The sequence below is a fragment of the Misgurnus anguillicaudatus genome, chromosome 25 (genome assembly GCF_027580225.2).
Source record: "Misgurnus anguillicaudatus chromosome 25, ASM2758022v2, whole genome shotgun sequence".
Classification (NCBI taxonomy): domain Eukaryota; kingdom Metazoa; phylum Chordata; class Actinopteri; order Cypriniformes; family Cobitidae; genus Misgurnus; species Misgurnus anguillicaudatus.
The window spans coordinates 24,071,914-24,094,894 of NC_073361.2; the positions used below are offsets into that span (position 1 = coordinate 24,071,914).

Consider the following 22,981-nt stretch of genomic DNA (forward strand, 5'->3'; position numbering starts at 1 on the left):
GATAGCTGATAGGCTGTCCCAATCAGTGGCGCCTGCACAATCCAATCACATTTGAGAAAAGGGAAACAACAAATCGAGGGTTTCTGAGATTTTTCTTTTTTCCTTTTTTTTTTAGAAGAGGTAACTTGTACTCACGGTTATGGATAGAAATGTAGTGGAGTAAAGAGTACAATATTTGCCTCTCAAATGTACTTGAGTAAAGTCATGAGTACTCCCCAAAAATAATACTCGAGTAAAGTACAGATCCCTCAAAATTGTACTTAAGTACTGTACTCAAGTAAATGTACTCCGTTACTGTCCGGCTCTGAAAACAAGAATAGACGGTTTCATCGGACGCACGTGATACATGTCTGGATCCGAACTTTACTTACGGTTTCGTTTTTTTAAGGGTCTGACTAGTTGTTAAACTGATCTCTTTAACAAATGCCTCGTCGAAAATAACAAATGTTTTGGTTTTCTAGGTTATCTATGTGTTTTATTTTGCTTGTTATAAAAATAAACAACGTTTAAAGAACTTTGTTTTTATTTATTCTTAGCGGAGTTTACCGGAAGTTACGTGCAGACCGCGACAGCCGCTTGTTTAGGTTGTTACTGCTGAAACGGTCTATAACTACGTCTTTAAAGGAAAACACCACAGTTGTTCAATATTTTATTATGTTCTTACCTCAATTTAGACGAATTAATACATACCTACCTTTTTCAGTGTGTGCACTTAATCCTTGTACGGCGCATCGTGAATGTGTTAGCACTTAGCCTAGCCCCATTCATTCCTTGGGATCCAAACAGGGATGAATTTAGAAGCCAACAAACAAACTTCCATGTTTTCCCTATTTAAAGACTGTTACATGAGTAGTTACACGAGTAAGTATTGTGGCACAAAATAAAATGTGGCGATTTTTTAAGTGGATAAAAACATAAGAACTATATCATATGGTGGAAGAGCACTTAGTTTGCAGCACTTCTCATTTTATCCGCTTAAAAAAAAATTGCCACGTTTTATTTTGTTCCACCATACTTACTTGTGTAACTACTCATGTAACAGTCTTTAACAAGGGAAAACATGGAAGTGTTTGGTGGTTTCTAAATTCATCCCTGTTTGGATCCTAAGGAATAAATGGGCTAGGCTAAATGCTAACACATTCACAACGCGCTGTATAAAGATTAAGTGCACGCATTGAAAAAAGATAGGTATGTATTAATTCGTCTGAAATGAGGTAAGAACATAGTAAAATATTGAAAAACGATGGTGTTTTCCTTTAAAGGGAGATCTGTTTGTAACCAAGCAGATCTGGGGCGCCACTGACTTCCATAGTAGGAAAAATACAACAAACAGAGTCAATGGTACATTGGATACAATATATTCTTGTTCTGAATAACAAAGAAATTTATACAAATTTGGAACAACTTGAAAGAGAGTAAATAAATTATGTCAGAATTTTTGGTTTTGGGTGAACTATCCCTTTAAAAACAAAATGTGGTTTATTATTCGATTATCCGTGTGATGGGCAGATAATTTAGACCGACTATGTGAATTGGATTGATGCTTTCACCGAAACCGACTCTTCAGACATTGCTACATCTCTTATGAACAGGGCTGTCATGATTATGAAATTTGGCTGACGGTTAACTGTCTAATAAATTGTGGCGATTATGACAATTAGTTGTCTGTTTTATTTATTTGACATTTAATTCTCATACATTTTTTAGTTTGTTCATAAATTTCTTTTCACACATTGTTGAGAATATTTAAATTAAATCTTTTGCAAGGTTTACCTGGCAGTAAATATTAATACACAGCACATATTTAAAAGTAATTATTTAATGAATATATCTTTTAAAAACTGAAAATTTTTCATATAAAATAAACAATAAAGTGTCTGAAAAATAACTGAAAATAAAAATGCAATCAAAACAAACTGACTATACCAGAACAGGCCTTTAATAGTAGCCAATCCTTTTAAGGTCATATTAGTACTGGACCACAAGTCTGTAATGGCTGCAAAAAAATACATTCCTGCAGCTCCCCCTTGTGTTTTTAGAGAGATGTGCGATCATTGCGGTGATCTGAAATCATCGTGATGAGGTCAAACAATCGCAATGAGACGATTATTTAATCATTGTGAAAGCCCTACTTATGAATCTCCTGAAAAAGCTAGAGCGGCAGTCAATACTATGACAGAATTATTAAGAATCGGATGACTATAAATGATAAAATAATTTTCATTTTTACGAGAACTAGTCCTTCAAAATCAAACTGCTGTCTCTAGAGTACCAATGTTTCATATACTGAAGAAAATACAGTACAAACAACATCAAAGCCATAGCACATATTGTCCCAATCCAGCAGATAAAAGAACAGAGGAAAGATTAATTCAGTATCCGGCTGCAGGTGCAGGCGAGATCAGACAGAGGACAAATACTTTCAAACCTTCAGTAAAGACTATGAATCGCATGAAAGAACTACACACATTCATTTAGACAATTAAGTCTTATAGGGTGAATTAATCTGCAATTTAAATGCATATGAACATGTATACACCTACAGTACAGTATGACCTTCGTCTTTTATAAAACACAATAAAGCCGAAAAGGCAACGATGATGTAAGACCTGATAGTGATATACAAAGACAGCGAAAGAAAAGCAACAAAACCCCATTTGTGACTTTCACCCAACCCTCTTTCAGCTTTTCACCATTGTTTTATTCAACCAGAGTAAATATCACATCCAGAATACAATACAGTAAGAATACGACCAGGTAATACATACCTCATTCAATTCTAGTCTATAACTTGTGATTTTTGAGCCGTTGTCCGCAGGAGGCTAAAAATAACAGAAAAGATTTTAGTATGATAAAGGTGTGTTTATATAAATGATCAATAAATAATTATTAACAAACAAACGGTGCATTCATTTTTTTTATTAATGAGCGATCACAGATGTATGGATATTTTACCATTGCTGCAAACACAGCTCCAAGATTAACATGAGATGAGCCTGTGTTATGGGAGCTTTAAAGACATTGGGTCTCATTCACTAATAACTGCGCACGGTTTTCGTATTTATATGCACACTACACGAGCGGCCGCATGCACAAAGTTGGTAATTTGCATAAAACACGCCCAACACAGCTCTATATAAGGGCTTTCTTCTCAGCGCAGCGCTAGTCCACAGAAAATTTAAGAGCAGTTTGTCATAGAAGCAAGAGCTCGAAAAGAAATCCATGATCATATTTATTATCGGTAAAGTTCTGCTTCGCTTTGCATTTTTTATTTGGGAGGTTTTGCTGTTGCTGGAGGAAGCAAGTGCTTTCCACCGACCGGAGTAACATTAAAGAAGTATTGGATGCGTGTACAAATATGACATTTAATTAATATGACAGAGACGCGCATCTGTATCTTACATAAAACAGACAGGAGATCAAGTGATTTACGTTTGGACTTCTCATTACTCTTAAATTACGTTTATATTCCGCATTAAAGGTGCAGTGTGTAATTTTTAGAAGGATCTCTTGACAAAAATACAAAATAATATACAAAACTATATTATCAGGGGTGTATAAAGACTTTTTTATATTGAACTATTATGTTTTTATTACCTTATAATGAGACGTTCTACATAAACCAAGGGTCCCCTTACGTGGAAGTCGCCATTTTGTGCCGCCATGTTTCTACAGAAGACCTTAACAGACAAACTTTTTTACTAAGTTGTCTCCGACGATAACATGTTTTCCGGTGGTGGCTACTGTAGCTTCTCCATGCGTTTTAAAAGCGAGGGGTGAGCAGTAGACTGAGCCGTTGGTGCAATTCACAACCTCACCACTAGATGCTGCTAAAATTTACACACTGCACCTTTAAGCAGACGCTTTCATATAGAGATTTAAAAAGTGAGGAAGGAAAGCGTGAAGATTTGTCATTACGCATCTTCTTTATATGTTTAGAAAAAATAAGTAGGCTAAAATAATGTATAATATAATGTATACAATAATAATATAGATCAAATATAATAATATATAATACAGAAAATATTATAATATAAAATATAATCATGTACATTTTATATATCAAAATTATTATAAACTTTATAATTATAGCCTCGTATTTGATTATAGTGAACGAGTGGTTTTAGGTTTTCTTGAATTTTTGAATACATTTAGAAAACATTTTGATACAAAAGTTTTTGTTGAATCACGATTTGTTCGTGAAAACATCCGTACACAAATCTCACGCACAAATTTGTGCATGCTTAGTGAATGAGACCCAATGTCGTTTTACTTCTGTTTGATAAACAGTTTGGTACTTTGTTGGGTCAGCATAGCAAAATCCACAACGCGGTATTTTACAATACCGCTTTTGGAAACAAATGTACCTTCCACTGCAATGTGAGGGAGCTTTTTGTGCGATTGGTCAGTCTGGGGGGTAGAGGTGTATCAGGGGGTCCACAATGCGTAGTGAAGGCCCTCGCATCCGAACAGGGGACTTTTACAGAGTTACTCACTGCGCTTACTCTGTAACACATGCACATTACAGTCATACCGGATAAACAACCAATCATCACAATTAAAATCATAAACACTAATTTAATCACAAATTTAAACCTTTATCAGAAATCAAGTCACACATCTTGGCCATTAAATTCAAAGCCCATAGCTTTACCTGACATGATAGTCTGTGGCTGGTCTAAGGTCAGTGAGGGCGTACTGCAGCTCTTCACCACTGAAATGTAAGACATACAGCGCTCTGATTGCAAGGCTAAAAAATTTAAGCATCCTATCAGACCTGCTTCAGCTTTTAGTGTACTTTATATTAATAGCCCATAAGCTTCTCTGTGGAGATTTGGAAAATAGATGCATCTCAGATAATTTCCAATCTCGTTTTCTTAAAATTAAAGATTTGTCTAGACATCTAAAATGTTTATTTTCGCTTCCATGTCTGTCTGTACACGGAGGTACTTACCTGTACACAACCTTGTATTTCCCATCCCGTCCCTTATCCGTAAGCTGTAGTTCATAGTTACAGGTGGGCGGAGCTGCTTCTCCCTGCAAGCCCCGCCCAGAAGACCCTGGCAAGTGAGCAGCTGCCCAAGACACAAGAGCAGAGCGAGACTGGACCTTAGACACCTGAGAGATCAAAATAAAAAGAATAATTGACTTTTTATACCGTAACAAAATATTTTGTATCTGACAAGCATTGCATTATTTTCCCATTTGCATAATTTTTATCACTGTAATGCATCCAGATGTCTTGTGATGCATCCAAATGGGTCTCATCAATGCAAAACCTTTTTGTTAATCAGCATAAATTAAGGCGGTACAACAAACAGCACACCTTGAGAAATAAATACTTTTCATTTAAACACATTACAATTATTGCGAATCATTGTAATAAAAAATAAATGAAACAAACAACAAAATGTCACCATGCACATCAATCTAATGTTCCTAAAAGCAGGACTAATTTTCATTGGGCAAATTATACTTTTATATTCAGTTTTTAGGCATAATATAATAAAACCCAGACATGATCTTTCCACATATTTTCAATATGTGCAAAGGCTGCTGGGTTGTTTTAACCCATTGTTGTTTCAAATATAAAAATTTTCTTGGTTAATTTCAACCCAGCTGCTGGGCTCATCCTTTTTTGACCCAACGCTGGGTTCAAAATAAGGCAATTTTTGCATAATAAACAGTAAAAAAATTGTAAAATGGTCAAAAAGAGAGTCTAGAAGCAGACAGAAGTCCCAAAAATAAATTAAACTGATAAAAAGCAGACTCTGAATCATTTATGATGTCTGGTAAACAGAAGCTGCTGTAAATCAGTGCTTAATTCGGGTGTCTGCAGACTCTTTTAGTGAATGAATTGATGTACACCACAACCGAGAGCGAGTCCTTATTCACAAAACATAAAAACATCTTTCTCTGAAGAGGCTACAGCTTTAAAAAACCAGATGAATCATGTTATGTGATGCAAAACATCTCTTTTGCTTCGACTGTCTGGATGATCATTGAATTAGCACAGACATGTTAAGTAACAAAAAGAAGAAATAAACTAAAAACGTGACCGTAGTTGTATTTGGGCACTTACATTTACAGTATGCATTTTAGCGGAAGCTATACAGGAACACTAACAGCACATTTACAAACGTATCAATGTCAATGCATTACATAACATTAAATAAAACCCAGGTGTAATTCGCAAAGAAATGATGTCAGACCTTTTTTATTATATTCTAACTTTTTCAGTACTATTTTACTGATCTCAAACCTCAAAGGTGATTTTAACTACAGGTAAATGCATTAGGTCAATTTGGATATAAGCATCTCCTAAATGTTAACATGGCTAAAAAACATTTGAAGAGTTTCGTTGCAAAACGAGATAAATCCATTTTTTAACATTTTTGTCAAAACATGTTTATTATTATGTTATCATGTTATTATTTTGTTTTATGGTGCTACTTAGCTGTATTTTTTAAATTATGAATTTTTAAATCAAAACAAAACAACTGCAGTTGCATTGATATTAATTGGAATGCACAACCAAAAAATTAGATTTCTGAACAATTAAAAAAACGGAATTATCTCGTTTTGCAACGAAACTCTTCATTTGTGAACTGTTTTGCTTGAAAACCAAACTTGCACTGCGTTTCGTTCAAATAAATGCTATTTGGTTTAGCCCTGACATCCATCCATTAAGTGTCCCAATACATTTTGGGGTCACTTTATATCAACACAGCATCCTGAACCTTGCTTATCTAAAAACACCACACATATTTGATGGCCTTGGCTTTTCTGCTCTTTCCCACAAACCGATTACAAAATCAAACAACAAAGATGATAAACATTAAGTTTGGCCCCATCAGTGAATCATTAGGACAAGCATTAACTCCTGCTGCCCTCTAGTGAAAGTAAATGGGATTGTTTCATTCTCACCATCTGTAGAAACATCAACTGCAAAGTAGATAAAAAAAAGGTGAAAGGTGCTTTTCTCAGGGATCCCACACCTTATTTAACTTCGAATTCAAGGACTTCCCAGGTCTAATACCTACAAATTCAAGGACTAAATGTGGGGTCACATTTCAAGTGAGAGCAAGGTTACATCGTGTTACCTTTTAAGATACATTGTTAAAATTCCCTTTTGACGGAACTCGCGCTGCATCACTGCGGTGACACTTTTTGGACACCTCCAGGGGTAAGTGCGTCTGAATGTGTATATCAAATTCAACCAATGGTGAGGCTTAACGACAAAGACAGGGTGACGCGGGAGCCAGGAAGTATATCACTATCTGAGATATTGCCAAAGACGGCGTCACAGGGATGCAGTAAGTATGGCAAGGGAGAAGCAGCTTCTTGTTCACTACTTAGGGAACAACAGTTACATACGTAACCCAAGATGTTTTCATGTGTCAAACACAACTATGCAAAAAAGCATTTTTATATTAATCAACATTCGCATACAAAAGATATAAGCATTTAAAGTAAACAGTTTAGCACGCGTGCTTAAAAAGTCTAGAATTTTTAATGATATTATCCTACATGACACAGGGAATAATATGGATTTTTTTTGCCAGAAAACTTCTTGCATAAAATCAATTCAAGCACTTTCAATGACCTGTATCTATGCATGTATATTTTCAAAAACTTCCCAGGGCCTTGAATTGATTCCTACCAAAGCTAAGTTTTGAGTAAGACTTGTGTGTATAGCATAAATATGCAGTATGATGCTCAAGTTAATGTTTAAGACTCCAAACACACAGTAGATGTGTGAGGGCAAGATGTTTTGAATCACACACCTGGGGCTTTTCCATTCCTGATGGCACGGCCTGAACTCGCCTCACGTCCACATCGTGATCTACAAAGAGAAGACGGTAACATAGATGAATTTTAACCACATCTGTCCAAGTCAGTCATAAATCAGCAGTGTGTGTGTGTGTGTGTGTGTGTGTGTGTCTGCAACTTCTCCGTGCTGGTTTAAAAGGGAAAAGAATCATAAATTCAACATCACCAAACAGCGATGGGAGAAAAGATAAAGATCTGAGGACATCCTGATGGATGGGAAGGTTGCAGTGAGCCAGTAGCGAGTAGGAACGCAGCTTTTGGGGAGAGAGGTTCACAGGTCTGGGTCTTACAGGGCCCGAGGGGCCTCTGCAATGAGTCATCTTTGTGATGAAGTCATGGTAACATGACCTCATACTGACCCGTATGGTTTCCCCTAACGAAATGTTGCTGGATGTGGGGGATATAAAGGATGTTTTGAGTGGATTCTTTCTTATTTAATTCAGGATGGAAAAAATGAGTGGAAAATCCTAGCTTCCAGTCCATGTATGGATTGAAAATCAAACGCGGTGGGTCAGTGTGGTCTTGACTGAATTACTCACAGGACCCAAAAAACTAACAATGTGTCACGAGAAGTAAGACTACTGTAGCTGTTAAACTTAAGTACTTTATCAATAGCTTATCTTATGAGTAAAGACATAAGAAAATTATGTGATGTAGTACTAAGTTTTAGTTATACGGTATTACGCACTTGGGTTGAGTGCCGAGCACTGTAAATAGTTTTAATTTATATTGTTTTAATAAAAAAGTTGGATTTTTCCCTGCTGTAATAGTCTATGCATTAAATCATATGAAAACTAAAGTGCTAAATAAAAAAATAAAAAACATAATACAGCACAGTTAATACTTCACAAAATGCGCAAAACTCATAACTTTAAAGCCACAATATGTGGATTTTCACCACTACAGGTCGCTATTACACAACAACACAAAGCCCTGGGTATAGTCTCTTTTTCTACGCATACACGAGAGTACGCGCACAGTCGGACGCACATCCTTGCAAAGCATAGTTCATTTGACCCATACACGTGCGCTGACGTTTGACGCATTGCAACAAATTGCAATATATCTGGTGGCCTACATACTACATACTCCTGAATGCACATACGCAACCTACGCGTACAATGAACGCAAGGTTTCAAAAATTGCAAAAAAAGTATGCAGACCCTCGCATGTGTGTAAAAAATGTACTGTACTTCGGCCTTTATTATAAAGTTAAATATTGACGTTGAGAGTGGAATGATGGAAAATTATTGGATTGGAAAATTAAAAATTGAGTTTATAAATCCTTGGGAAATTTTGAGATAATGCAAGTACACAACTGCATTAGCTAGATCCTTCTGTGCAAGTGTTTTTTTGATATTTCATTACAAAAACCATACGTATTATGGCTTTAAATGTGTATTAGTAAATGCTAAAATTAACAAAAAACGATATTAAAAATTTTGTAAAAGTATTGTTCATTGTTAGTTCATATTACGCATCAAATGTTAACAAATACAAATACCCTATAGTAACGTGTTACCACTATATTATTCAAATTTTGTAATGTAAATAAATCTTTTCCAATGTTTGAATCTGGAAATATTCAAATATATTATATAATATATAAAAATAATAAAATAATCATAATAAAATAATCATAAAAATAAAATAATCATACAATAAAATATAATAATAATAATAATAATAATAATAATAATAATTTAAATTATAAATATAAATATATAATATGTAATATATAATATATCATATTTAATATATACCATTGAATATATACCATTTAATATATAATATTTAATATTTAATATATAACATTTCATATATAATATATAATATATAATAATAATTTATTTATTTATTTCGAAAGAAGTTTGACAGTACTTTAACTACTTTCCCCACAAAGCAAACTTGTGTTTCTCTCAAACTTTGATAATTTCAGACACTTTTACTAAAATGGATTCCTCTTGTCTCTTGATTTAATTTGTTGGGTTTTGTCCTGCACGCTTTAACATGGACCAGGCTTGCGCCGATGCTTCAGACAGGAAGTGATCTGCGGCTCATTACGAGCTGTGGTTTCGCCACAGACAGACTACAAACACAACACACAAATACACTCTCCCTCGTTTCCACACGCACAGCCACACCGACAAGGCATGGGAACCAATGATCCAGTGAACAAAGACCAGGGTAAGATAAGACATTAAAGAACAAAGAGGAAAACTGCTAGACAGAATGAGCGCTTTTCAAAGGAGCGATGAAAGGAAAGGAAATGGTGATATGGAGATGTGGAATCAACCTCCATCTGATGCAACATGTGCTTCACATTCATCTGCAGGACAGGCCTGATGTATGCAATGTTGGACACTTGTACTGTATACAACTCAATACTTAACCAAATAATATAGGGTTAAATACTGCATTGTTGGATATCATGTTCAGTGACGGTTGTAAACAGTACATTTTAGTGCAGAATGTACTGTGGTAGATCCTGCAGGTATGCATGAATAATAATGGTATTGTGTACACAGTACACGTAAGAGTAAACACTAAACACAAAACAAGCAGAGCGAATGTGTGTAAATCAAAAATAAAATTCACATAAGCCAAAAATTTGACAAAAATGGATTTGTTAATTTACATAATAATTTGTTTGGTTCATTCAGTTTAATTCAGGGGAACCAGTTTTGGTTGACCACTAGTGGGCGCTCTTCTCCATCCCTGCTTGCATTTATTGTTACGTCTGTTATTCAATGATTGCATCACACACGAGAATAAATGCTGACACTGACATAACACTTTAAAAACAAAGGCTTTGAGTAAGGCCTGTAAATCTGTGTGGATATCTTTAAAGTCAATAGATGTGGACAGGATTTCTTCTCATCTTAAAGACCCAAGTCAGCAACTTTGCTTTATTCAAGTACAGCTGACACCAGTTTCAGTTTTCGGCCTGTGGTATTACCGAGCTTATGAAAACACTGCAGAAACGAGCACCGAAACGCATTTTAAAGCAACACAAGCAGGCACACACAGATCACACGGGCGCTTGGTGAAGACAGATTCAAGACTCTGGGGTTTATGAAGGCGTTCGACAATAATTAAAGGGAAACTTTCTCTGCTGCAGGAAACGCACAGGAAAAAATAAAAGCCGATTGGACACAAGACTGTGGACACGGAGGGTTGATGTGGTCTGGTGGTTAAGAGATCTAGGACTGAATCCCACAAAAGATGATCCTTTGTATAATGGAGATAGGCACTTATGTTTGGTTTAAATATAGTTTAAGGTTATGTGCTATATGCGTAACTTTGGTCTTAAAATCTCATTGCACAGGACGCGCTTTGTGTTTGTGTAGATCATTGCGTAGAAAGCATAATGGGTTCGATTCCCTGATACACTGATACAATGTATAGCTTAAATGCAAGTCGCTTTGGAAAAAAGCCAAATGCATAAATGTGATGGTTTTACATTCAATCTACTATTAACTTGACATGTAGGTCATGAGTTGTACATTTATTTTCATGCATTTGGCAGATGCTTTCCAAAGTGCATTACAATCATACAATTTTATCAGTATGTGTGTGTTACCTGAGGGTCAAACCCATAATCCTTTGCACCGATCGCAATCCTCTACCAGAAACAAGGCTACAAGAAAGCTATAGTCGACGTCTCACCTTGTGACTCCACGTCTGTGTGTTTAGGGCTTCCCCTGGCTCTCCGGTCTGCCCGTTTGCTGCCAGGGCTTGTGCCACCCCCTCCTCCTCCTCCTCCAGGGCTGGTGTGGTTTTTGCCATAGCCGTTCGCAGTGGTGGTGCAAGGGACGGTGGTCTTGTAATTGCTGGACACTGGACTGGTCACCTGACTCAATGCCGGACGCTCCATTGGCTGTTTTAGCTTCTTGGGCGGAGGTTTACAGTACTCCTCATGACCCATGAAAGTGGAGACGTTATACAAAGGAATGATTTCTAGGATAACAAGATAATGTAGATAATTACGATACGTAGATTGTGAAGTAAACACCACAAAGGGGATGCTTTGTGTTCGATTTCACAGTGTCGTAAGGGCAACAAGCGGTAAATCTTAGCACTTAAATAGATTTTCTGTTGAAATAACTCTCGGCATGTGAAATAGGGTTGCCAGGTCTGCATGAAAAATTCCCAATGGCTGATTAGTACATTCTAATTTTTAGTACATTTTCTTTATAAAAATAGAAAGATCATCATCATTGCATTTTTGATGAAGTTATTCAATCATTTTATTGAGTTATTGTATAATTTACTAATTTATTACAATTTTAGAAAAAGGAAATGACCAACCCAGTCTCACGGAGTTGCGTATAAATAGCATGAAGTGTGAAAATCGCCAATTTGGCATGCATATGATACGCCATTCCTTCCCATTCACTTAAACGGTGCATTATTTATTGGTTTCTCAATTTTTTTGCCTTTTTTACCATTTTCACTTGGGTTTAGGGTTAGAACAACTTTTTGTTATATAAAAATGACATCCTAACCCAAACCCCAATTCTAACCCCAAATCCAAGCAACCATGGCTCAAATATAGACAGAAACATGGAGAAACCTGTATATTAAATAACCTCCTTAAGCAAATCTCAAATCTATCCCAAGCGAAAACTGTTTAAAAATCAGAAAAAAATTAGAAACCAATAAAAAATGACAAAAAAAATGCACCCTTTAAGTGAATGGGAAGGACTGGCGTATCATATGCACACCAAACTGGATTTTGGCGTATGTGTTGCACGATTTTCACACTTCGTGCTATTTATACGCATCTACATGAGACTGGGTAGAAATGACTGTCCAAATTATTTACAAACATGCAAAGTATGCACCCAATTTCTATTTATGACTTCTGATCTCACCTTCAGGGTAGATGGGTGGCAGTCGATAAAACTGTGGTGGTACGTCTCCGGGGCTGACCGGAGGGTAATATGACGTGTGCGAGGCTGGTATAAAATGAGGGTGCGTCAGGTACTGTGGGTGTATGTGGTGACTCGGGGACAGGGCCGGTGAGTAACTGGGTGGGTAACATTCGGAGTGGGGCGTAACCACGACCCTCCGCACACCCGTGTTGTCCTCCAGAACCTGTAGACATGAAGAGGCAAACAAAACGCTCAGGCAAACAAGGCAGTACGTCAGTCCGATCGCTTTCCTTGACGTCAGTCACTAAAGCCCTGCCCGATGAATAATGCAACTTATCTCTGAATCTAACATGCCAAGAGCTACTATGGCAACCTTAGACATTGAGGAGCATTTTAAACAATGCACTGGAATGCAAAGTAAACAAAAGGACTGGCATCAAATACATTCCACTGAATGAAGAAAACATACAGCCATTGGCAATCCTGTTGGATGTGGTACTGTGGTTCACATGGGAGAAATCACAAAAACATTGACTGTACTGATCCCAGGATTATACAGGGGCAGAGGGTGAGGTCAGTGACACCTGATTTTTACTAAAAAAAAAAAGTTTTGGAATCCATTCAGCCGATCTCCGGCTCCAGCTGTACCACTTTTAGCATAGCTTAGCATAATCCATTGAATCTGATTAGACCATTAGCATCGCGCTAAAAAAATAACCAAAGAGTTTTGATATTTTTCCTATTTAAAACTTGACTCTTCTGTAGACATCGTGTACTAAGACCAACAGAAAAGTTGCGATTTTTTAGGCAGATATGGCTATGAACTATACTCTCACTCTGGCGCAACAATCAAGGACCCTGCTGCTGTAACATGGCTGCAGCAGGTGTAGTAATATTACGCACTGCCCGAAAATAGTCCCCTTGGTACCTTTCAATAGCAGGGCACTATTTTCAGGCACTGCGTAATATCATTGCGCCTCCTGCAGCCATGTTACGGCAGCAAAGTCCGTGATTATTACGGCAGAATGAGAGTATAGCTCCCAGCCACATAGAAAATCCCAACTTTTAATTTTCTGTCGGTCCTAGCACACAGTATACAGAAGAGTCAAGCTCCAAAGAGGAAAATATTAAAACTCCCTGGTTATTCTCCAGCGCGATGCCAATGGTCCACCAGACCCAATGTACCATGCCAAGCCACGCCAAAAGTGGCTCAGCCAGACACGGAGATCAGCCAAATGGATTCCAAAATGGTAAAATCAAATGTTTAACTTAGGGGAGATGGAAAACGAGCATATTTTCAAAAAAAAAAAAGGGGAGTGTCCCGTGGAAAAATGACAGATATGCTGAATTAATTTTAATCAAAAACCTCTTGAAATTCTAGAGCGTCTCTGATTGGTGGATCTCACGAGATGTAATATCTACAATGCTTTGATGAATAAGCCAAAAAAGGGGTAGTTCACATTTCGCATCTAAAACCGTGCAGAAAATGAGACCACGTCACTTTCCTCCTTATCCCCAAAGCGTTTGGGCGCTCCTGTAGCGTCTGCTGTTGCTAAGCAACCTAAGTGTTGCCTGATGCAATGGAAAAAAGAGATTGGCACCTATAGCTATATTCATGGCGAGATTAGAAATTAATCTATACACAAGTTGATCTACACCCAAGTTGGGGATGGACAATTTGGCATCTCTAATTCACCTAACCAGCATGCCTTTGGACTGGGAGGAAACCAGAGTGACGTGCATTGCCTTCATTTCATTTTGGAGACATAAATCTATTTGCTTCATTACAGTTTTAAATTATTAGTACAAAATAAATATCTTTTACAATTACAAAATATTTATGTAAGAGTATGTTAGCTTTAAAAACACTACAGTACACAAAAAAGGTAAATATACAATTTACATTTAAAATGAAATGCACAATGCACACTAATAGCTCTCAGTAATTATTTAATTGAATAGTCAGGGTTCAAAGAAACCCATTTTAAATACCATAGGCTTCTTGTTTGTCAAGTCCAGCCCTTCACATTTGTATGGTATGTGCCAATTAAACATATTTACAGGAGCGACCTTTCTGACATTATAAGCCCTATTCATTTATCACACCCACAACTCGCAACCCTTTCTTCCGCCCTCTCCACAAGAGTTTTTTTGACCTTTTTGCTGAAATGTCACAGTCGGTGACCTTTAACAAACTCTCCTGACACCGTTCCAAATGAATCACAGTAAAGACGAACACAACTTCAGACTCTCTTGTTGTTTGTTTTTAGTCCCATACTGGACACACACTTGGAGAGCATGTTTCTCAGAAAGGGATATATTATTTGCCCATGGGGGTGAAATCACATCCCCATTGTGTAGGAGAGGCTTCGCCACCCAATCTCGCAACCCTGATCCATTCCGGCTGGTTACCTGGGAGACGTAGCCAGGAGGAACGTGGATTGGTGGAATGGAACCGTTTGGTGACATCATGGGAACTTCAGCAGGCCCTGAGGTAAAACAAGAAAAAAGCTGTCAATCAAACAGTGTAACAGAGTGAAATGCAACACAGTAACACAACGCTGACTCCGCCCACTCCTTCTATCGCTTAATGCGCAGTTAAGTGCCGAGAATTCCAGGGGCTACGAGAAAAACAGCAGAAAAACAGGCTCTTCTTTTGCTATGAGGAACAAATCGGTAAGACGACACTCATATGTTTATAAAAATGGAATTGCACAAGTTGACAGCGATTCGTGATTGAGTCTGAAAGCAAAGTAACGAAGGCATAAAGTAATTCATTTCATCTTTAAACCAAACTGAACACATTTCACATGTTATATTTGGTAAAGTGAAATTGGGTTTAGCCATTGTTTATGGCGTCACCATAGTACACGCTTTCTATGTTTCTACTAAAGTGGAAACGGAGCCATCAGGTCCAACTGGTGCACCATAGGAAGAGACGGCCACCGCTGCACTTACAATGCACACAAACCCTCTCTGTTATGGCTCTCATGGGATGCCAATGAATGAATCCCTTCCTACCCCCACATACTGTTTGTTGTCAGAATATAAAGCACGGAGATGCCAACCGAACAACTCAATGCTGTTTCAGTGTGTTTTTTCTACAAAACGTACCTTATCCGGAGGCCCGCCAGCTGTTTTAGACATTGCCGTCTCCTCCAGACCCTAACCGTGGCGTGACAACCTCCGGCACAGTAAATCACTACATCACTCTGATGATTTTTACAGTTCCTCTTTAGTTACCCCAGCAGGCCCTGTGGCCCATTATTCAATATTGGGTATAAAGAACCATATAGAAAGCTACATGATTTCCTTTAATTCATGGTTTTCGATTGCTTGCACTGCATTCTTCAGCTGATGCATACAAAATACTTATCGTTTCCTAAAGTGAATCAACTGTGCCGACTCCTAAATGAATGAGCTAGTTATTTTTAGTGAATCAAACTGTAATGAATCACTTTTCTGACTCACTAACTGAAGTCATTCATTTTGTCATGTTTAGAAAAGTGTTAATGTACTCGTGGGCCTTGAATCATTGTATCTATAAACTGTCCATTACGACATGTAATAAAACTGTGCTCCTGTACCATTCAGTGGTAGAGCATTGTGCTAGCTGCGCAAAATTTCATTGGTTTGAACCCAAGTAACGAAAGCTGCAGAGGACAGTAAATGCAATATTTTTCCAAATATGTGACCATGGACCACAAAACCTGTTGTAAGGGTACATTTTTGGAAATTGGGACTATACATCATCTGAAAGCTGAATTCATATGCTTTCCATTGATGTATGGTTTGTTAGGACAGGACAGTGTCACATATTTCATTTAAAAGTAATAAAAAAATCAACGCATTAACATAAAATCTTAAACATAAGGAATCACTAAATTCCCTATGATTTCCATCTTCAACACTAGACTCAGTATCTATCCGGCTAGCGAAGCCGAGTGGTCAATGGGTTTGAATAAGACCCCGTTTGTGCTTATGTAAAAGGGGCTTCACAGGAGTTTCTTCACTGGGGTGAAGGAGGAGGGGTGTGTGTACACAGTGATGTGTGTGGGTCGTTTCACCGGGACGCGAGTGTATACGCACGGTGGCTTAAAATAACCTTTCACAGGGCGACGTGTACAGAGCACAACAAATCCATTCAGATTGTTCTGTGTGTGTTTGGAAAGGGTCCCGTGCAGGTATGTGGCCCGAGCCTCCTGCTCCACTTCAACCCCCTCTCTCTTGAACCGACCGTCCTGAGAAAGTGGGTGGGGGGGGGGTGGCAGCCTGAGTGACAGGATTGTATCACAGGCTCTTAACATGAAGGGAGCTCTTTCATCCTTGACCCAGTGTGAGAGAAAGAGAGAGACAGCGAGAGAGAGAGAGAGACAGCGAGAGAGAGAGAGAGACAGCAAGAGAGAGAGACAGCGAGAGAGAGAGAGACAGCAAGAGAGAGAGAGAGCGAGAGAGAGAGAGAGACAGCGAGAGAGAGAGAGAGAGACAGCGAGAGAATTAAGAGTTGATGGGCTAGGCAATATATTAATATTCTCTATATATTCATAATGATTTTATTGGCAACTACTATATAAATACTATTACTATTACACAATTAACTAATTGAAATGTTAGTTACATAAGATTTATGGTAAAAAAAACAAACACTTACACCCTTTAACATTTACACCGCCGTCATTATCAAATACTTGCACTTGAAACTCGGCTTCAAGTGTCTGCATTTTCAGGCGCCTTTGTATAAACAGCCAAAACGCATAAAACTCCCCTGATGGCCCCTAAGATGCCATCTGCTTATCAGATTTTTTTCCTAAGATAAAGACCCCAGATCACATATCTCCTCTTAATTTTAAACCCGTCAAAACAAAGATGCGTTTAGCTATATACGTAAAAATGTTGTACCATATCGGTAATTCGTCCAGATGAATCCGCCGTTTTAAAACTCCTTTTTTTGAAACCGGGTCTCAGGGAGGATAAATCTGAACACAACAACCTTGTGAAACATGACAATCAACGTATATTTTACGATGATGTCATCACTAGAGCTGGGTATCAATTCAGATGTTCCAGATCGATTCGATTTCGATTCACAAGCTATCAAATCGATTCAATTCCAATTCTTGATTCGAATCCCGGGCCAATTTTAAAACTCGATTTTCGATTCAACTCTATGAATTAGAATAAAGACTGAATGAATGAATGAATGACAGGCTCGCCTCTCGCTCCTTGGTTACATCGCGCAAGGTAATAAAGAGGATGACATCTAATGGAGAAGACTAGTAATTAGATTAACATTAATCTTACGTTCAATGTTTGCGGAAATACCACGTAAAAAAAACGACTAATCGAAAAATCTATTTTTTTGCCAAGCCCTAGTCATCACCCCACGTTCTCAATACCTAGTCAGACACCGAGACTAAAGTCACGTGACTGCAGTGACGCGGATGACGTGTTATCCTCAGACATGTTTTTTTTCCAAACTTACAGCGTGCATCTCCCTTAGACTGTAAACGAAGCCTGGGCGCACACAAAAAAAACAGCTGGGGCGCACCAGATAACACGTCAGCCGTGTCATACGTCATCCGCGGAAGCGAAGACAATGCTGAATAAAGTTGTAATTTTTGTTATTTTTGGACCAAAATATATTTTCGCTGCTTCAACACATTCTCACTGACCCACTGATGTCACATGGACTACTTTGATGATGTTTTTAATTATCTTTCTGGACATGGATTTTCAATGAAGGGTCAACAAGTTCTCGGACTAAATCTAAAACATCTTAAACTGTGTTCTGAAGATGAACGGAGGTCTTACGAGTTTGGAACGACATGAGGGTGAGTCATTAATGACATTATTTTCATTTTTGGGTGAACTATCCCTTTAAGGCAGTTCCAGTGGTTTCGTCTGTACGCAGATATTTCTCGAGACTACGGCGCGTTTACGGACTTATAAATCGTACAGGGAAAGTTCTGGCTTGGTGTGGATGTGGCCTAAAAGAGGAGGTCTTAATGATGCTAAACATGCTCAGATACTAATACAGAGATTTTCCAAAACTGAGCAATACCATCATTAACTATCCTTAAAAGTCGTATTCATGAAAGATGATGAAAGATGGCTCCCGGATTGTCAGGCGTCTGTTAAAGCAGACGGCCTCTACAGCAAAACAAACCACTCTTTGTGCTCTAAGAGGAGCTCTCACCCCCACTGCAAGGCCTTCTGGGTACTTCATATGTCTTGGTCCTGCTGGGGGCCACTGACACGCCACCAAACTATGTGTGCTTGTGTGAGTATTTTCTTTTCTGGAGATAAACTGACGAGGAACAGCTGCCAAGCAATGCATTCTGGTTACATTTTTTATGGAGATTGAAAGGAAAGGAGCTGTGATTGACAGGGTATACATGTGCGTGTGTGTATATATATAATATAAGATCATTGAGGAACAAAACGGAAGTGTGTTTTTCCACAAACTATCAGTTTCCTAGAATGATCCCATGCTTTGGAGGTCTAGTTTGGCCAGACAGGGAGACGACAGGCAGAAAAAAGAGCATAAGGAAAGGATGTTTCTAGAAAAAATGTGTTGCATCAATCTGAGAGCCGCTGGGCAGATGAAGTCTTTTTCTGCAAGCATTTGCAAATCTGATCTCTGTGTTTAGGTTAGCAATTCAGTTAGGGTGCAAAGCCCTGCAGAAGAAAGAAAAATCAAGACAGATTTCTTTAATACCTTTCTGTTTAGACAACATTGAGTTCGAATAAACCTCTAAGATCAAGTATGAGCTGCAGTTATAACTCCATTAGGTCTCCTCAGCTATGAAAAAGCAACAATTGAGCAATACTTTCCCTCTGGGAAAAGACACTCGGGCATAATAAAAACCCATATGAAGATGAAACGCAATGTTGTGCCATATCAATTCATCTTTATAAACAAGAGAAAAACATCTACGTCAGCCAGCAAATGTTAGATGATACACTACAAAGCGATCCAATCATCATCATTTATCTTTGTAGCTTAATGCTTGTTCCTGTAGCCAAGCAGGGTGAGCATTGCGTTAGCAGCACAAAACGTCATGGATTCAACCCTCAGGGAACACACATACTGAAAAAAATGTATACCTTGGATAAAAGCATCTGCCAAATGTATAAATGCAAATACTGGGTACGTTAAACTGCACGCCATTCGTCCTATTTCAAGCATCATTATCCAGTCCTTCATCTAAACCCTTACCAAGAAAAACAGTTAAATCATGTGTCTTAAGCCATAACCATAACAAAATATGATTCAAAGTTCATTCTGATGTAACTCACCCCTGATGAACTCTGTGTGGCGTTATATAACGGACAGTAGAGCAATGCTTTCCCCGATTCATAGAGGTGTGAACCACTCCCAAATATTTACTATGATGTGTTTACATTTGCATTAATGCAACTTAATGCCGTCTTTCTTGGCCGGCTGCCACGTGGGACGCACTCATTTCAGACGATCGCACAAATACGTACACTGTTAAAGGTCCAAATACAACAAGGTCACCAGGTAGAACGCCAGGTGTAGGCTCGGGTTGGTTTAATCACTCATCCTGTCACAATAAATATTTAATATGTATCAAATTTTTAGAGATGAAATGCTTGTGACTGGAATGTGCACAAAACTGTGGAATCTGCCAAAAAAGACACTGAAATTACAAAAATGTGTCACAATCACTTGGCTGCAAATGAAGCTACATTTTCTCTCCTTCCCAAAGTCTCTTTTTAACACACGCACAAGGGTGTAATGTGTCTTGGTATGGTTTTAAAGGAAAACACCACCGTTTTTCAATATTTTACTATGTTTTTACCTCAACTTAGACAAATGAATACATACATACCTATCTTTTTTTAATGCATGCACTTTAAATCTTGTGAATGTGTTCGCATTTATCCTAGCACCATTTATTCCTATGGCTCCAAACAGGGATGAATTTAGAAGCCACCAAACACTTCCATGTTTTCTCCACTTAAAGACTGTTACATACACTCTAAAAAAACAAACGGTGCTATATAGCACCAAAACAATTGCTTTGGATCGTAACGATAGAAGAACCATTTTAGTGCCATATAGCACCGGTGAAGAATCAGTGAAGCACCAGTGAAGCACCAGTGAAGCACCAGTGAAGCACCAGTGCAGAACCACCAAGGGGCCACATAGCACCACATATGGTTCTACATAGCACTACATGGTTCTACACAGGCGCTTCACCGGTGCCCCACTGGCCCCTCACCGGTGCCACACGGCACTAAAAATGGTTCTTCTATCGTTACGATCCAAAGCAATTGTTTTGGTGCTATATAGCACCGTTTGTTTTTTAGAGTGTATGTAGTTACACGAGGAAGTATGGTGGCACAAAATAAAACTTTTGTTTGGATCCATAGGAATAAATGGAGCTAGGCTAAATGCTAACACAATTCACAAAGCCATATACAAAGATTAGAAGTGCACGCATTGAAAAAAGACAGCCAGGTATCATGTATTAATTTATCTAAGTTGAGGTAAGAACATAGTAAAATATTTAAAAAAGGTTGGTGTTTTCCTTTAATATTCTGACATCTATTTTAAACTCAATGTAATGTAGCATTATATTGGCCATCAGACATTCTGCTCTTTCAGCATCTGTATCAACATTATCATTGGCCATTGAAAAGCCCATATGAGTCAAATCACCATACTGATGTTCGGACACTTATAAAATGAAAGAAAATGGCCACCTTAAAGACAATTACTGGTAAAATGTAAATTTCCAAAGAGCAGAAAGCAAACTGGGCAATAAAACATTACTCAAATCCTTATACATTGACAGCATAACTCTAAAAAGTTGCTAGTACGCACCCTAAATTACTTCATACTAAATAAATAAAAAAAAAATGAGTAGGAATTTACAGAATGCACAGATGAAATGCATAAACAAAAATAGGCCAATAAACCCCTGTGAAATTGGTCATGCTGGAAAATTATTAAAAACATGTTTATGAGCTCTTTGCTATGAGACATTGTTGCACCTAAAGACAAAGCCCACTTTCAAAGCAAAACCAAAATGGCCCGAGCACTCAAATATTCCAAAAAGTCTGGTCTGAAGATCCACCCTGCTTTGGGGACGGTGAGCCATGTGGATATGTAGCGCTTGACTGTGAATTCCCAGCATGCTTGGGGTGGGAGGGTGTTGGCTTTCAGGATGTGCCATAAAAATTGTCCGCGGACTCATTCAGCTCCTGTGTGGAGAGCATTGAGCAAACAGCCCCGGAGGAAAACGAGACGACTTCACAGTTACCCTCGAGTCATCCCCCCTGCTTATGTCAGCTGTTGATTGGCTGATGCGGTGGATGAGCCCGAGAAATGACCTGAATTACTCTGTGTCAGTGATAAAAGCCCATTCAGAGAAATGGATCAGGGAATTGCTATCGTGCCAGGCCATCTCTGGTGATTCAAGGCATTGTTTTCATTTCCATGCTCCCCCCATCCTGAATTAACAGGGTGAGAACTTTACCCTCTCCCCACCCAACGTCTGCGAAAAAAGAAACGGAAGCTTGTGTGAATCATGCAACGATAAAGGCCGGCCTCTGATTTACAGTTGGCGGTGGTTGGCAAGAGCGTTTGATGTCAGTCGACCAGGAAGGGCTACAGTAACTGGCCCAACCTTGACCTTTGTAATTTTATCCATCAGAAACATAATGGAAGCAAGGAAAGCATTAAGAGCACATTTACACCTGGTATTAAATGCGTTTTGGATGACGCATGTGATGATTCAACACCTGGTAATTCAATCAATCTCTTTTGTCTTTTCAATCTCTTATCTCTTTTTAGTCAAATAAATGAGCGTTTACATCAATCCATGATTTTCTTGAATGATTTTTGACTACCTATGAATGTAGTCGAAAGTGTACGAGCTTAAAACGTTTCACATCCTGTTTACACCATAGACTGTAAAAAAAGATGGACAACGCCCGTTCGCGCTCTTCCATTGGTGAAAAGTGAAACGCCATAGTCCCAATACGCCGCTGACATCTTGGGTCTTGAGTCTGCGCAGTAGCGATTTCGGGACCAGTCCTGCGTAGTAGTGAGCAGGAAGTAAAGCCGCAAAATCAAGACCCCGCCCTCGCAGAATGCGCATATCACAACTGTCAATCATGACGTGACACCACCGTTTTTATAGCATTAATTAACTAACTAAACACAAAGTTATTTTAAAAACAAAAAATAATTGAAGTGTAATTAAATTGTTTAGTTGGTCTCAAGTCCCATTGAATAA

At 38.3% G+C, this 22,981-nt stretch overlaps 1 protein-coding gene across 4 annotated transcripts in view; it reads right to left on the reverse strand.

The window, feature by feature from the left end:
* fndc3bb (fibronectin type III domain containing 3Bb) overlaps positions 1 to 22,981 on the reverse strand; it is a 74,116-nt gene that overhangs the window by 27,320 nt on the left and 23,815 nt on the right. For all 4 annotated transcript variants that reach the window (XM_055181997.2, XM_055181995.2, XM_055181993.2 and 1 more), the window contains exons 4-11: positions 15,123 to 15,199; positions 12,711 to 12,933; positions 11,503 to 11,793; positions 7,788 to 7,846; positions 4,955 to 5,118; positions 4,655 to 4,714; positions 4,368 to 4,506; positions 2,769 to 2,822 (exon numbers count right to left, since the gene is read on the reverse strand). In XM_055181997.2, coding sequence (XP_055037972.2) covers positions 2,769 to 2,822; positions 4,368 to 4,506; positions 4,655 to 4,714; positions 4,955 to 5,118; positions 7,788 to 7,846; positions 11,503 to 11,793; positions 12,711 to 12,933; positions 15,123 to 15,199 — 1,067 coding nt within the window. The remainder of the gene's footprint in view (positions 1 to 2,768; positions 2,823 to 4,367; positions 4,507 to 4,654; positions 4,715 to 4,954; positions 5,119 to 7,787; positions 7,847 to 11,502; positions 11,794 to 12,710; positions 12,934 to 15,122; positions 15,200 to 22,981) is intronic.